This window comes from Semicossyphus pulcher, unplaced genomic scaffold, assembly GCF_022749685.1.
Source record: "Semicossyphus pulcher isolate SPU_LCO1_2020_fin unplaced genomic scaffold, fSemPul1.0.p SCAF_9, whole genome shotgun sequence".
Classification (NCBI taxonomy): domain Eukaryota; kingdom Metazoa; phylum Chordata; class Actinopteri; order Labriformes; family Labridae; genus Semicossyphus; species Semicossyphus pulcher.
Genome location: NW_027211770.1, coordinates 22,729,725 through 22,746,468, shown reverse-complemented (window position 1 = coordinate 22,746,468; position 16,744 = coordinate 22,729,725). Strand labels below are relative to the sequence as shown.

Below are 16,744 nucleotides of genomic sequence, written 5' to 3'. Positions count from 1 at the left end.
TAACGCCAATATGAACTTGTCTCCTTCTACCTCGCTCCCTTCCATTGTGTCGCCGCCATTGATTCGCAGAATGTGTCAAGATCCAAGCTATTGTTCGCCATTGAATGATTCAGTCCCCGCATGGCACCGTTCCATTGGGAATGCATCTGTCACAGACAATGTCTCTGTCTCTCCTGCCATTGTGCCATAGAAAATGTGTCAGTGATAGAGAATGTGTTCCTATATATTCCAATCGCGCCGTCGTAGATGAATGTCAGGCTGCCAGGTGTAATTCTCTTCAGCACCCCGCTTTAAAGCATGTCGCTCCCATTGTAGACGTCTTCTTTAACCCCCCTCTGCGGGCGTCGAGGCCTGGCGGAGAGCACCATTTGTTTGTGTCCTTATCGCTTGTCAGGAGTCCAGATCGATTCCATTTCGCACAAACAGTCAATTTGGGGAAATAATTAGTAACATTTGTCACTGGTATCGAAATGGCATCGGCCTCGATTGCTGATCAGCATATTTGAAATAACTCTTTCCTCCTGTGGTTGTATTTTTCCTCTCTTTCCTTCTCAAAACTTAGAAACTGCCTCTAAGACTATTATCCAATCAGTTCACAGAGCAGGAGCTCAATTAACATTCAGCTATAATAAAGCATGTGTCCTGTTTTATAGGCTGTAGTAACTTTTCTAGAAAACCCTGCAGCGCTTTTGTTTTGAAATGTCACCGCATGCTGTAGATGATAGCTTTTGTGTCTATGTATGTGTGTTATCCCATTCCCTGTCTGTCTGTAGATAATGTGTCAGTCACTACCACGGTCCCTCCCACTCCTACCACCCAACCAATCACCTCCCATCCCGTCACCCCAACCCTCCTAATACCCAGAGTCGCCCCGGACCCCAAAGGTAACACACACACACCTTTTTATTCTGCCTCTGCTACCCTCCGCATCTCTCCTCCTCGTCCTTCCCTGCTCTCCTTTGGTGTCTTTCACTCCCCTACTCTTTTGATGACTCTCAGGTGGCCCACACACACACACACACACACACACACACACACACACACACACACACACACACTTTTGCCTCTGCAACCTTCCTTTGCCCTGCATCTATATGAGCGTACGTGCCTGCAGACGCTGGATGTGCATCGTGCGCATCCTCGCTCTTTCTTATCACTCGCTCTTTGATGCTCCGCACACACACACACATTGCTCTGTCAGCATTTGTGTACATGTGTGCGTGTGTGTTTGTGGTGTCTGGGGTAGGTGCCTTGGTGCTTGGTGTATACTGTAGATGAATCTGCGTTTAGAGTTTAAGAAACTGGCAACACACTCAGGCTTTAGCTGACTGACGCCGGCCTCTGGAGGGCGAGGAAGATGCTACATAAACATATTTATCTGCATACACACGCGTTTGCATTCACACACACACACACACACATATATATAAAGACAGAAAGTAAGAGAGAAAGAACTAAAGAAAAAGAGATGAGGGTTCCAGGTGGTTGTCTAATCGTTTTCTCCCAGATGAACGCTGCACAGCAGGAGGAAGAAAGTCTGCTTGGCACCTCTCTGCTATGCTTTCTCTCCATACCTTCAGCTGCTCTGTGTCTCCTCTCTGTGAAGGAGAGATGAAGGGAGGGGAACAGGAGCATCTTTCCTGATCTTCTCTTTGCCTCTGCTGTTGTTCACCTGCCGGGCATATGTCTGAAAAAGTCATAGGAAGAGAGCCTTTGGTGAGCGTTTAGTCGGCGTTGATGCATCATCTGAGGGGCTTCGCGGAGAAACGGCGCACTTTTTTGATACTTTCACACTTCCTGCTGAGCTTTGGGCTGCGGTGGATTAAGAACAGGGTGCAGTTTGGTAAAGGTGTAGCGTTTGAATCCTTGCAGATGCGCTGTGAATCATTTAAATCATACTCTCGAAATGTCAATACTTGATGATACACAAGCAGCAACTCTCAGTGACACACTTGACCAAGAAATTCACGCTTGAAAGCGCTCCATCCTCTCTTCAGCTGTCAATCCCTGCTCCTCTTTCTTTGCTTCCCCTTCCACAATCACTGTCTCATTCCCTCCTGATCTCTGTGTGTTAGCTCTGTATTAATGATTCATTTTTTAATTCTGCTCCGTCAAGGTCCACAAGCTGCATCAATAACTCTGTGTCCTTGCCTCCTATTGGCGCTACCAGCTCTTTTCACTCACCCACTCAACTCCACGCGGGAAAAAAAAGCAAAACAGCTTTTGTTCGTGTCAGGGTCTCAGACGATGTCTCAGAATTTAAGTCCCCACTCAAAGACCTGCTTATTGGCAGCACAGCTTTCCTTCATGTGTACTTTACTAACAGTTTCTTTCTTTCTCTCTGCATCCCTGCACTCAATCAATCGTCTGATTTTGTTGCTGTGAGCTACTTACTGGTGAAAGTACACACAGTCACTTGTTTGCTCTTAAGTTTGCTTTCTGATCAGTCAGGGCTGCAACTAACAACTGATCTGCTCACAATGTTTTGTTTGCTGATTGATTAATTGTTTAGTCTTCAAATGTTTTATAAAAATCACAATTTCCCAGCACTTGCAGGTCATTTCTGCAGATTCTTTTTTACTTTAACAGGAAAACCACATGAATTTTCGCATGTGCACAACACACGATCACATGTGGAATATTGCACACGTGACACATATACCTAGCACATGGGAAACGTGGTTTTGGAACATTATCATAGTGCTATATGTAAGGGACGATGTATACTGAGCAGGTTGTTATCGCGAAATGGAACCCCAACATGGTGAGCAGGTCTTGTCTCACCCTGAAGGGGTTCCTCCACGATAACAACCTGCTCACTATACATTATCCCGCTTATTACACGGCTTTTTACTGACACAATTATCTGACTATTATCTGATTATTATTTTAGAAATTATTTTATTAAGCTTATTTAAAAACGATTGTGTTTCCATTTTCTGTTTAAGAATAGTCCGTTACACTCCCAGTGAGAGCTGCGTCTATAACTCCGTAGCCCTTTTAAAATGAGCTAACCTAGCTGTTTTTTATTCACAGTAAAATGAGCTATCTTAGCTGTTATTACTCACTTTAAAAGAAGCTAACCTAGCTGTTATTACTCACAGTAAAAGGAGCTAACCTAGCTGTTAGCACTCACTGTAAGATTAGCTAACCTAGCTGTTATTAAAATGAGCTAACCTAGCTGTTATTACTCACAGTAAACAGAGCTAACCTAGCTGTTAGCACTCACAGTAAGATTAGCTAACCTAGCTGTTATTAAAGTTAGCTAAGCTAGCTGTTTTTACTCAAAATGAGCTAATCGAGCTGTTATTACTGATATTCAAATTAGCTAAGCTAGCTGTTATTACTCGCATTAAAATGAGCTAAGCTAGCTGTTACTACATTAAAATGAGCTAACCTAGCTGTTATTACATTTTAAAGAGATAAGATAAGATTTCACTTTATTGTCAGAGTTTTCTGAAATTTGTCTTGCATCTCATGACGTCCAGAGCTACACATAGATAACAAACATAAATAACAAAACAGCATTTAAACAAAGGCAAATATTACATCAGACATTACAAAGTGGCTGTAGTGCATCACGTTAAAACACCCAGTGTTCAGTCCATACATAAACCCTGCGGCCTACTTAGAGCCCAAACAGTGATTTAATAGCTTGACAGACTGAGGGACAAAAGAGTTCCTCAGTCTATTCAGTCGAGCCTGTGGGACTCTAAATCTTCTGTTTGATGGCAGAAGCTGATATTCTTCAAATAAAATATGAGAGGGGTTGGATGTAATTTTACTTGCCAGAGAGAGCATTCTTTTAGTATCTGCAGCTTGAAACTCTGACTCAAGCGTTTGACCCACAATCTTATTCCATACTGCATAACGCTCTGTATAATAGACTGGAAAAATAATAACAGGATCTGCTTGTTTGCTCCAAATGACCTTAATCTTCTAAGAAAATAAATACGTTACTGTACCTTGCTACAAATATTATCTATATGTACACTCCAGGATAGCATAGCATCCACAGGACGCCATGGACGCAGGTCGCAGCCGTGCCACGCCCCCCCGGGCTAGATTATGAGCTAACCTAGCTGTTTTTACTCACATTCAAATGAGCTAACTGTTTTTACTCACATTAGAATGAGCTAAGCTGGCTGTTTTTGTACTCACATTTCCTCTGGTGGTGAATTAAGACAAGTTGAACCGGACTGCAGGACTCAGCGCAGCACCTGATTGAAGTTTTCTGTCTCTGTCATAGCCTACAGTTTTTGCGTTGTTTAAACTTTAATGCTTTCTCAGACAGACGTCAAATTTACCGGACTTCTTTTGGCGGCTTGATAAGAGTAGGCTACAGTTTGTCCTCCAGATTGTTTGATTAGAGCCGCATCCCTAGCAACAGTCTGTTCTTCATAGCAACGGTCTGTAATCGAGAAATAACAGACCTTGGAATGCTGTAATTACCCAATCAGTATCACCCAAGTATTTAACACAGCCGTGTAATAAGTGAAGCATGTTTATATAAAAATTTTCCACATACAAACTACATTTTTTGCAACATGTGGAAAACATGGGAAATTTGTGTGTTTTTTCTGTAAGGGAAAACTAATTTATCACATTTAAAGTGATAAAAATATATATTTTCAAATGCTTAACCCACTAATCATTTCCATGACTAACCGCCGCTTTCTGTCATTATTCCTCTGTTTTTGTTCCCCCTTTACTTTAAAGCAGTGTAAAGCTGGTTAAAGGTGAGCTTTACATGAATAATTCCTCACCACTACTGCAATTTTCCACTACAAAGTGTCACAGAATTTCGACGTGAAGTGTTTGATTTTATTTCCCAGGGCTGCACTTCTGCGTTTGTAAACACACTCAAAGTTTCCCTCATTTAAAATGCATTGTGGTCTTGACAGGTACTTGGCTGAATAGGGTTTTTAGAGGCTGACATACTTATTTCTTTATTCACTCTCTTCATTTCTTCACCTTTTTTCTCACCTGTTTTTTCTCACCGTCTGCCGTTTTGTGCAGTGGGGGGCGATGAAAGGTGATAATGCAAGTTGGGTGGAAGATATCGACTTCTCTATTCTCCTGTCTCACTCCCTGCGCGCTCTCTCCCACGCTGGCGTTTTAATGCGCTTTCTTTTTCTCACTTTTATAACTTTAACATCTCTCATGCTTTCATTTTTGATCCATTTCTCTCTTTGTCTGTTTCCCTGCCAGCACTTTTCTCTCCTTTTATCTCCATACTTTCCTTTATATCTACCCTCTCCTCCTCCCACACTCACTATTTGTCTCTTTTGTTCTTCCTCAGATCCCGGTGCAGTTGTAGAGACTCACAGCGCAGTACCATATGCAGTGATAGGTGGCGTTCTGGCACTGCTTGTGTTCACCGTCATCTGCGTCCTCATTGTCACCATCTGGTGCTCTGTCCGACAGAAAGGTAACACACACACTCAGAAACACACACGCCAAGCACACAAAACTTTCTTTCACAAGCGGGGGGCGCATTCTGAAATGAGAGTATTTTATCACATTTTTCACAGGCTCGTTTTCTCATTTCTCCACATTCTGGCGTAAAATGCTGTGAAAAAATAATTGCAGGCCGGTTACAGCCGGATTCCTTGAAAATAATCCTTTAAACTGAGGTGTAAAATTGTCAGCGTGAAGCAGACAGGACGAGATGCTCCTCTCCGAGCGGACGCTGTCCATGATGGACGACCTTGGCCGAGACAGCGGAAGACACAGGGCGGGGTGGGAAATGTAGGTGTGGTCCCCATGTTTTATGACTATATGTTAGTGTATCAAGGCTCATCTATTAAAAGCAGCCTCCCTGCGCTCCCTATCTTTTTAAGTGCCCCTGTGTTGGCAGCTTTCGAGCACGCTCCACAGCTGCCAAGAACTGATCCGGGAACAGCACACAGCGGGCAGCAAGCAGCCATTACTTAACCCTTTGGCGAGACAAGCTGTCAGTCAACATTCGGTTTGGCTTGACCGCCAATCAGCGCAGAGACAGGAGCATTACAACCAAACCATGTTGAAACAGAGCCATTAGAGCTTTGTCTTCAGCCTGCCGTGACTGTCAGCGTGCCAGTCAGGCTCTGCCGTGATGGAGAATGAGAGTGTCACTCACCCCCGCCGTGAAGGGACACTCAAGCAGGAAGATGACTTGAGCACTTCTTGCTCTCTGTAACCTGCGCTGCGCCCGATCATTAATCAAACAGTCCGGAGGGGTGTTAAAATGTGTTTAATGGGTTTCTGAGTGACGCAAAAGTGCCATTGTTCTCTTGCACCTAACCTCCCTTCCACCCCTTCTCTGCCACTCTCTCCTCCCTCCCTTTCCTGTCTTTTTCTTCTCTATTATCTCCTCCTCTTCTGCCTCACACGTCCACCCCCCTTACCTTTAATTTCCGCCGGTTAGGCTCGTACCGTACCCGAGAGCCTATTCTTGCTTGGTATTGACCTAACAATCAGTTAACTAATGAATTAATCAGTCACAGGTACATTAATATGAAGCCTGAGTGGTTTGATAATGCTGCATGTGCGCTGCAATGATCATGACGCTTTGCCACCTAACCTTCCCCCTCCGATGTCCCTCTCCGTCTCTCTCTCTCTCTCTCTCTTTCTCTCTCTCTTTCTCTCTGCCTCTGTTCATCCAGGTTCCTATCTCACCCATGAGGCCAGTGGGTTGGATGAGCACGGCGAGGTGCAGGAGGCCTTCCTCAACGGGAACGACGCCAGCCAGGGCAAGAAGGAGTACCTACTGTAGCCCTTCTCCCTCCCCACCCCTCCCTCTCTCCTCTCTCTTCTGACCTCATCCCCCTCTATCTCCTCCTCTCCCTGTCTCCCTCCTTATATACAGTATACACACGCACACACCAACACACACAAACACTTCTATACAACGCGCCAGAACAGGCGGCCTTCTGAAAACGACTGTATACAGATACCGCACACAGCCAATCCATCCCACCGATCCATTCCACCTCATATCCCACACACACAGACTGAGAATAAGAGAGCCTATAGACCCACCAGCCATTAACGACTGTGCCATATATACTGTTAGTCGGACAAACTATGGGAAATGGAGAGCGAGAGAGAGAGAAAGGGGGAGGAGGAACGGGTGAGGTGAATGCAGACAAAAACACAAAATGATGCCATAATTATTTTGATCGAGAGGGAAGCGAGGGAGCACAAAGAAAACAGGCACTCCGCCTGTGCAGCCGCCAAAGTGGAAGGGGAATTAGAGGCAGATGACTGCTATAATTCCACGCCTGGAGAAAACCATCCATTGCACAAAGCTCAATCTTTAACAGGCAGAGGCAGAGGGAGCAGCGTGCGAGGGGGGAGGGAGGGAGCGGGGGTTGATGAGTTGACCAGGAGCTATTGAGCGCTGGATGCAAGAAAATTGAAATTTTTCTAAATTGCCAGAGCATCTCTCCGACGGAGTGAAACTCATATTTAATTCTGTAACAACACAGGAGTGTGTAAGCCCTGCGTCCGGAGGAGTGTTAAGACTTTTTGGACAAAGTAACAATCCTGTTTTCCTTCCCCTGCTCCTCGGCCCGCAGAAAATCTGTGCAAGAATCCCTCTCGCTGCAGAAATGAGGCAAAAGTTACTCCTCTTTTTTTTTAATTGACCCTCAATCTCCTCCTCCCTCTCCGTTCACCTGTTCCCATCCTCCCTTATTACCTCTCTTTCTCTCCGCCTGCCCCTCCGTCCCTCCCTCCTTCCCTCTATCGCTCCTCCTTTTGTAGGCTCCTAATAATGAAAGGATTAGTGTTGGGCCGCGTTCCCGACAAAGAAGAAATGAATACGACTTGCCGAGGCATTAAAGAAGAGCGTAATTATTTTAGAACGTCATTAAGAGGATCAAAAGGTTTCAAAGTCGTCATAAGACGGGCAAAAGAGGAGTGATAGCGGGAAAAGGCAGTGATGGAATAGAGCGAATGGATATTTTTTCCACACATATGCAGATACATGCACACACCCATACGTACAGTAAACAAGTATACATATCTCTGAAGTCCTTATTTGTATAAAAAATGAACAGCATCATAAATTAAAGGAAACTTTTAAGACATAAAGAACAGTTTACTATTGAAACACGTTATGAAACATCTATACTAACACAGAATATTAGCCTATAGAGGCGCGAAGCCGAACAAACTACTGTCCAGTGATCTTTAAAGAAAACAAGAAAAGAATAAAAAAAATCATTTGTCTTTATGAGAAACCAGAGGTCTTATGGATTTTTTATTAATTATTATTATTATTTGAACTATTATGATTGTTGTTAATGTTATTATTATTATTGCCGTTGTTATTAAATTGTAAATGTTAAAGAAATGTACACTTCCCATGGTTTGTTTTTGGCTCCACTGTAGAGAAATTGCTGTCTTTTTTCACTTTTACCTTTCCTCTCTTTCTGCTCTCTCTCTCTCTCTCTCTCTCTTCTCTCTCTCTCTTTTCGTCTCCTGTGCCTAGTCGTCTCTTCTCCTGTCTTTCACTCTTGTTTATTTTAGAGTCCATGTGCCATTGTTGATATATAGCTAACTATTTCTTTATAGGGGAAAGATACAAAGCACGACAAAATAAAAAAGAATCCAAAAATAACCTTCAGACTTTTTGGATGTTTTTTTTTTTTTTTACCAGGTTGTGTTTCTTGAAATCCTGTGAGGAGAGAACAATAGACGGAGCGTATGATGACATCAAAAAGTGGAGTTATTGTGTAAATAAAGATGAAGGCAGCGGGACCAGCTCTAACTGGCAGCACATTCAGAATAAACAAAGCAGAAGGTTCTGCGGCTCCGCTAATGAATCATAAGAACAGATAGCGGGGGAAGAAAAGGGCGACAGGAGGGTTGAGTCAGATGCACACAGAAAAATATGACTCTGCCATTAACTTCCACGCAATCAATACCCGATTCTGTCGAGAAGCACTCAACATGTCCATCTGCGCGCGGGGCTAGATTTGAAAGCCGCCGGAGGTCGCCGGGTGATAGATCGATGTGTTTCTCTTCCATCGATGGCGAGGCTCCGCGGTCGCCTGTCATAAAGACAGATTGTCAAACGGCAATCAAAGTAATGGACTTGCCAGGCGCTACCAGCATGAGTTGACACTGTGGCCAGCAAACAATTCACACGCGCACGCACACACACGAACCGACAGCAGACATATCTTCAGTTTATGGTGGCGCAAAGGTAGCGCAGGTAGCTCCTGCTCTCAGCCCGGCTGTGGTCGATGAGTGATAAAACAGAATATTGTCTCTTTATGTGTGTGTCCTCCAAACTATGTGTTGTTTTCCTTTGGATTGTGTTTGTTTGATGCTGTTATTTCTGCTTCTCCACACAGGAAGAAACACTCATAAGAAAAGTCAACTGTTTTATGTTTTCCGTGACGTAAGAAGTTAAAGATTTCTCTGGGATTATTGATGCATAAGTGCTTTTACTGCTCCTGAACGCTGCATGCTGGGAAACCGGCCATTAAGTGACCATAACAATGATACCACTCTGCAAGACCTGATGACATTCAGACCACCGCTGATATCGCAGAGGGTGATTATCCAATCGATAGACATAAGCAAAAATGAGATGGGGACAACAGCCAGTTGTATTCCTGCCTGAGTTTATGACATGCAGTAATAATCCGGCCTGTTAATGACAGCGAGAAGTCTATGAATAACTCACGCTGCTTCTTCATGATGCTAGTTTCGCCGATTAACGTCCTGGAACGGGTTCAGATCAGAGAATTCCCCGTTTATGACCCATTTATGACGGTCGTATATCATTTCTACGAGTTGCACTCTGTATGAAAGTCCATCAAACGCTCTTTCTTTCCTATTTTCGGTGGCTGCATGGTGGATTAAACACCAGTTGGACACCGGACAGTTTTATCCATCTGTAAAGCCGACCCTTGTGACCCTATAGGATGGCGAACGCAGCTTATGTTCACCGGTCTTGGCAGTGGGACTCAAGCGAGGCAAAGAGGTGTGTACAGAGCGGCAGCATAGCGTGAGGCATTGATTGAGGTGGCTGAGTGAGCCGAGGCCGAGCATAATCAGGAAGCAGAGAGGCACGCAGAACAATTGAACGGGCGGCCGAGCCAGGGAAGCTGCAGAAATCTTTTAGCAGATTTCTCCGTCAATAACGTGTTCAAGTCAGGGAGGTTCTTTTTGTTGAAGTGATGGAAGACATGCGGCAGTCAGTGTATTGTTTGAGCGCGCAAGGAGGAGGTGGAAAGACGTGCAAGCGTGAGAACAGAACGAACAGCAAGAGTGAACAAACAAACTAACCCCAAAGAGGAGAGAAAGGGAGGGACGTCATGTTTTTCTTCTCATACCTCCATCAGTGATTTCTTACACCATCACAGTTCAAGACGAACAATCCAATTAGTGCCAGCAAGTCTCCTTTTTATTACAAGAGAGCATCACATTGTATTTACAAGTTTAATCAAAACAGCCACCAGGTTAATGATATTTCCCCTACAGTGCTGCATCCTCTCTGGGCCGCCATGTTATTACTGAATGTTTAATTAAACGCTGTCACTCATATATCTACATTACCGGTGGTTGGCTTAGCAGAGACTTAAAACAGGCTTAGAGTAAGACCCAGAGGAAGAGCAGCGAAAGAAAACAAGACATCTGTGATCAGGATGGCAGTCATCATCTGGAGACTTAATTTTTCGTACTGACATTTGGTGTGGGACCTGGTAATTAACTGGCCTTTTCATTTGCAGCATTACTCTGACGTGTGTACACGAGCCTGCTGATTAGTTAAAAAGCCAACAACAAACAGGGATATGATTATTTTTCTTCAGTGTGCAAGCTTGTCTTAGATTTTTCCTGAGTTATATAACAGTAGGGATGCACGATATTATCGGCACGATATCGGTATCTGCAGATAATGGCTTGAAAATGACATATCGGTATGTCTGCCAATATTTTCCGCTGATAAAACAACGCTTTAATTCTGCCCAAATGCTCGATGACTCCCTAAAAAAGCTTGAAGTAATGCTACGAAATTAACTCGGCACGAGTGTGTGCGCGCACTGCCTGTGCAAAGCTCTCAACAATATACAAATAAAGACTGAAAAGTCACAGAAACTCGAGCCAATGAATAGAAGTTAAACAACTTCACAACTCATTACTAGCTAACACAATATCGTAATTTCACCGTTTTTTAATTTAACACTATCAAACACGCTGAACATAAACATCAGTGCAAAACTAACTTACATATTCGTGCACGCACACAGGATAAAAAGAGTCCGTCAGCAATCACTGATTTCTCCGTAGTAGGTGTAGTAATCAAGTCCGGGCATGTCTCCCTCACTGCCGTGTTTCGGGGGGATGCTGCATTCAGGTGCGCTCAGAAACATGAGTGATCAGACACGTGACCTTTTGTACAATGCCTCTTCTGTCAAGCGTGAAGAAGGGTATGGCAGTTTTTGGCCACTACAATAAGAGTAGGCATGGTATCAATTACGCTACATGGGAGACTTGGAAAAAACATGCCTAATATATCGGTATCGAAATCAACAAAAAGGGTTGGAAAATATCGGATATCAGCAAAAAATCAAATATCGTGCATCCCTATATAACTGCGTGAAAATATTCAGACCTCTGGGCACACTTTGGCCTTAAGCGAGTGTTTGGCTGAAGCCCACGGAGCGGCCTGCACCGCCTCACACAGAGCCATACGCACGCACTTCCCTCTCCCTGATGCGACCGCAGGTGGAAGGTGAGGAACAGAAAGAGGAAAAGATACCCGCTCTTCCCCTTCCCGTTTCCGAAGCGGAGTGAAGAGGATCTGGGGCATGAGGCCGTACAGGTGGAAGAGGAACGCTGCGACTACATGAGCCCAGGCAGGGAGATTGGTGTTGGGGTGGAAAAGCAAGAGAGCGTGGATAATGTGCAGCGGCAGGCACAGCACAACTAAAAGGGAGAGGGATAAAGCAAGGGAACGGACCCGGCTGGAGTCCTGTTTAGGGGGATCTGCATGACTAAAAGGGGTCGTACTTGGCTTGGTGCAGAGCAGCTCAAGGTAGACAGCCAGCAGGCAAACCAAGGGCAGCAGGAACACTGTCAAACCATGCACATAGACCAAGAACTCAGGGCTTAATATTGTATCAGGGGCGCACACTCCCCAGTGGCTGCTGTGGATCTCAGCGTAGGTGAAGTTGTGATTGTCCTCCACGTAAAACTTTGACAGGAAGCCTCCGTACGGAAGGTACTGTCCAATGACCTTGCGCGCATGGTGATACTTTGGCGGTGGGGTGGGGATGAAAGTGGGTAAAGAGGTGGTGAAGTTGTCGTTCAGCTCGTGGCCAGCCGTGCCCGAGCCGGTGCCGCCGTTCGTCCATGTGTGGATGACGTCTGAGCCGATGAACTGGGCGAAGGAGGAGAGGACGGAGACCACCCAGCAGAGCAGAACCACGCACAGAGCGCGCTGACGGGTCATCACTGAAGTGTACCTGCATGTGGATGTAATAAAATTACGTTATACCCAAACTGTACTCTCATGAATGAGTCCTTTTAAAGTGATAATCTTGAAAATGTTCATGTAAATAAATGTCACTATCTATCGCCCAATGAGGTAAGACGATGGTGATTGAGCCTATGGCCCACTGAAGAAAGCAGTGAGCAGTATTACAGACTGGATGTCTATTGCGACTTTTGCGGAAAAAATCACAAGCGGCGCCCAGTTAGTGACGCATTTTCCATCACCCAGCAGTGGTTGGTCTGCCAGAGAGGGTAGGCGGAGCTAAGCGGCTGCTTTTACGGTCTCTGCAAGTGTTGCAAGTAAACAGTAATCTACTATGGCTGAACAAACAAAGAAAAGATCGATGACTACAGATACAACTTCAAAAATAAGTGAAAATAGAAAGAAAAAGAAACAAATTCGACGCTCAGATGAAGGCAAACAGTCTAAAAAGGAAAGCGACCGTCAGCGAGGAAAATCAAGAGTTACAACCGGAGCCAACCGTGGACCTCAGACATGCAAGACTGTCGGGATATCTGGGAAGTGTGCTCCGGCAATTGCCGTTTATCGCCAAAGGTGCCGCCAAAGACAACAAAACTGAGCTCTTCGAGATTACAACTTTAAAGTTTTTACTATCCTATACCGCCTGTGCTCTTATCTGTCAGTAACAACCACAAGGCAAAATGACCTTACTCCTAACAAGAAAAGTGTATTTGGATTTAAAAATGACTTTCTGACTTTGGGAAAAGATCTGATCTAACAGCTGTAATATCCTCAATTTGTGAGCGAGCTCCTTAATTTACCACAAGTGGGTCCTCTTGAAAATCATAATGAATGTGGTTCATAAAAATCCCATCTCGCTCGAACAAACTGGTTCACTGATTGAGAAGACATAATAATGACTCTCTTATTCTGAAAGGATGGATTTGTAGGTCACTGTCAATCAAACAGCACGCCAGAGCTTATTGATATTTACTCACCCCTGTCTCTGGCATGGCAGTATAAGCAGTGTGTAATATAAAAACAGCCCTATGAGCATTGAACAAGCAGCCTGGTTTGATTTAACAGTGTGCCATATAACGGCACATCTACACGTTTGCTGCTTTTTTTCCCCTCATGCCCTTATATTGATTTTCTCCTATGCTGCTGCAAACAAGCTCAAGAGTGTTTGTTGACTCTTGCCTCCCACATATTCACCCTCTCCTACGCATAGGAAAGTAAAGCATGTATATAATTGTAATTTACAGAATATATCCTTCCGATCTAATGTGAGGTATTTATAACTATAGCTGTGTCCCAATCCAGGGACTGCAGCCTTCGCAGGATGTATTTGAATGCCAATTGCGTCACAGCAGCGCATCGAAGGCTGTCCCAATTCCAAGGCTGCTTCAGATGCGGCCGATAAATGTGTCCATCGGGTGCATCTGAAGGAGCCCAACATATCCCGAGATTCATTGAGCTCCAAACGAGATGGCGAGAAGTTTTTGGTTTCAACCACAGACTGTATAAAAAGATGACATGACAACTCCCTAAAAGTGAAGCCAAAACATCTCTATCGCCCCCTGCTGACTGGCTGCAGTATAGGTCATAAAGCCCGCCTCCTCCATGTTAACAGATGGGACATGAGTCAAACTATAAAATCAAAATACACGGCAAATACATTTTTACACGTCTGCTTCAGACCAACACAAGAAGCTGTTCAGCTGTTAAACGGGCTGACGAATTAGATCCTTGATGTTTTTTTGTTAAGTGTGTGTTTTGGTTAGCGGAAGTGGCTACGGCGGCGTCACCCGCTGATCTCTGCACTGCGCAGACTCTGGCTCCAAATGACGTCACCATCGTAAGATGGCAGGGCCATTCACAGGGACTATTTTGGCATCAATTTCGTACAATGAGAGCAGCTGGAGACGCGTTGTCCATCTATTTATACAGTCATTGGTTTCAACTCAGTCGAATAGCTAGCATTATACATGTTTAAAAAAAGAAAAGGACCCTTGAAACAAATCATCTTTAAAATAATAGGTTAGGCTCCTTAGAAGGCTGCAGCTCCAGGGTCACTGGGACACTGCTTATATGTAAGGTTTTATTTGTACCAAGTTAATACATGACAGACATGTTTCCACTTTAACTCACATTTTATACTTGAACATATTCAACTGTTTTTGGACTCACCTGCCCGCCAGGTGATGCAACAAGTGGGCATCCAGCGTAAGCAGCATCAGCAGGAACATGGTGAACTGCCTCACCAGCAGGGGGCAGCACACCAAGGTTATGCAGGTGTACAGACACTGTGGAGTTCGCAGGTTGAGCAACACATTCACAGGGACCCCGACTGCACCGCCGATAGCCCCCACCCAGCCAAGGCACAGCCGCAGACAGCATGACACACTCCCTGGTTTGGGCTGGACGACGTTGGTTCTCTCCTGGACGTCTACTGCTGAACCGCTGCCACTGACCACAATGCACAGCCTCACACTCACCACAATTATAGATACAGACACTGCACACTGGCACAGGGAGTACAGCCACATGAATTCCTCCATGTCTGGAGGAGATAAAGGAAAAATAAAGAGAGATGGAGATTGATAAAGGGATGGAATATATTTGACTACAGTTTTAAAAGACATTATGATAATAATGTTAAAGAGCAGAACTACTTATGCAAATAAAGCCTCATTCACTCCTACTCTATTTGCCACACTTGCCCTATTTTCCCACGTGTCTGTTTCTGCAAAGACGGACCCTGCAGCATTACACTTTCTCAAGGGAAGGGCCCAACATAAAGACAGACAAAAAATAAAAGGAATACAAATGAGATTGGAGTGACAAAAGATGGGAGATTTTAAGGGTAAGCATAGGGGTGTAGGTCAGAATAATGAAACAGCCAGAGAGGGAGACAGTACAGATGTGGAATGGATGGAGAATGTGATGCAAGATTGTGCTTAGGGCAGAGACGAGCGGCGAGAGAGCAGATATTTTGATAGGTATTGGAGAGCTGTAAACGTGCCTGGAGAGTGAAAAGGTCAGGCCAGACCAGACTTGACAGAAGTTCTCCGCTGAGGATGTGAGCACCATGCAAACAGAGAGCAACAAGCAGCGCGTTGGGTGGCAACATACTGTTCACACTCTCTGTTCTCGTCGCTTTTTACTCCTCTTTGTTTTGCCCCCCTGCTCCCTTTCGGCCCTACATGCATCATTTTGCACGCTCATGCTCTTTAAACACAAATAGGCCTAGACTTAAATGAGTAAATACATGAACACTAGCACTCAATCGCCCAAGCACACACTCTTCCTATGAGTAATTTCCAGCATTCAAAAATGATTGACAGCTAATTTCAGTACATTTTCAAACAAAGTCTTGCATAAAATTCAAATGATAAATATTGAAATAGCAGATTTGCTGCAGCAATACGACACCTGTCCATTCCACGTAATTGGTTTGACCTTTGCAGAACATTTCGTGTTGTAGTCGTCACTTTTCCATAATAATCACGACGGGCTGAAATAACCTCTTTATACCGCGTCATAATCACTTTACACAGTTGTCTCCTGTCTCACCACTTGAAGGGCCTCAGCCAAATTGATTTACTGAAGTAATTAATGGAGTTTAATCCACCTTATGCGAGTTTTTCATTCCAAGATGGAGGCCGGTCACTCCCAGTGTAATTAATTGCCTTAATTAATCAATTTATCTCTTTGAAACAACATTGAAGCGACAGGGCCAAACCTTTCAGAGTGGTCGAACCTTTTTAGAGAGCAGAAGAGTGCGGGTGCTTTGATGTCAAAGAAGTAAATTAAGATAAAAAAGAAGAGTTACCTGGTGTGAAGCCCTGCGATGACACAGATAGTTTATACAAAGCTCTATAATCTATCCTCTGTATGACTTGCTCTGCCTTTTATTTCCCTCTAGGATCTCTATCTGTCTGCGTCTCACCTCTCACTCTAAACTGTCTGCCCCCTCTGACAGAGTGAACCTGATTCATAAACTGCTGCTTATCCACCTGCCTTCTATCTCGCTCTCCTGTCTCTGCAAACATATCAATTGTGTCAATGTTGGAGCATGGCTGCCCTTTCCATCTGAGATGTGCAAAGGGCAACATCACTTCTGCCAGCCAGGGAAATATGTAAATAAAAGAAACACATATGAGCACGGACACACATGAACAGAATCTGGTCTATTCTTTGTTCTTAAAGAAAGAAAAAAAACTCAATTTGAGAGAGACAAAAGAAAAAAAGAGGTAGTGCTTAACTTCAGAGGCAATGTGCTTT

The 16,744-nt window shown here is 44.3% G+C and overlaps 2 protein-coding genes across 6 annotated transcripts in view; one reads left to right on the top strand and one right to left on the bottom strand.

The window, feature by feature from the left end:
- Positions 1 to 8,608, top strand: part of cadm4 (cell adhesion molecule 4) — a 174,452-nt gene extending 165,844 nt beyond the window's left edge. For 3 of the 5 annotated variants that reach the window (XM_069655967.1, XM_069655968.1, XM_069655966.1), the window contains exons 7-9: positions 774 to 884; positions 5,303 to 5,431; positions 6,648 to 8,608. In XM_069655967.1, coding sequence (XP_069512068.1) covers positions 774 to 884; positions 5,303 to 5,431; positions 6,648 to 6,757 — 350 coding nt within the window. In that variant the 3' untranslated portion in view covers positions 6,758 to 8,608. Of the gene's footprint in view, positions 1 to 773; positions 885 to 5,302; positions 5,432 to 6,409; positions 6,489 to 6,647 lie in introns of all 5 variants that reach the window. The other 2 variants (XM_069655969.1, XM_069655970.1) reach the window with 2 other exon arrangements.
- A 3,000-nt stretch (positions 8,609 to 11,608) lies between these two features.
- On the bottom strand, positions 11,609 to 15,006 carry LOC138583551 (adenosine receptor A1-like). The gene is made up of 3 exons (XM_069655408.1): positions 14,648 to 15,006; positions 11,723 to 12,467; positions 11,609 to 11,668 (listed from the first exon to the last, which is right to left on the bottom strand). The coding sequence occupies exons 1-3, from the start codon at positions 15,004 to 15,006 to the stop codon at positions 11,609 to 11,611; spliced, it is 1,164 nt and encodes a 387-aa protein (XP_069511509.1).
- Positions 15,007 to 16,744: the final 1,738 nt, after the last annotated feature.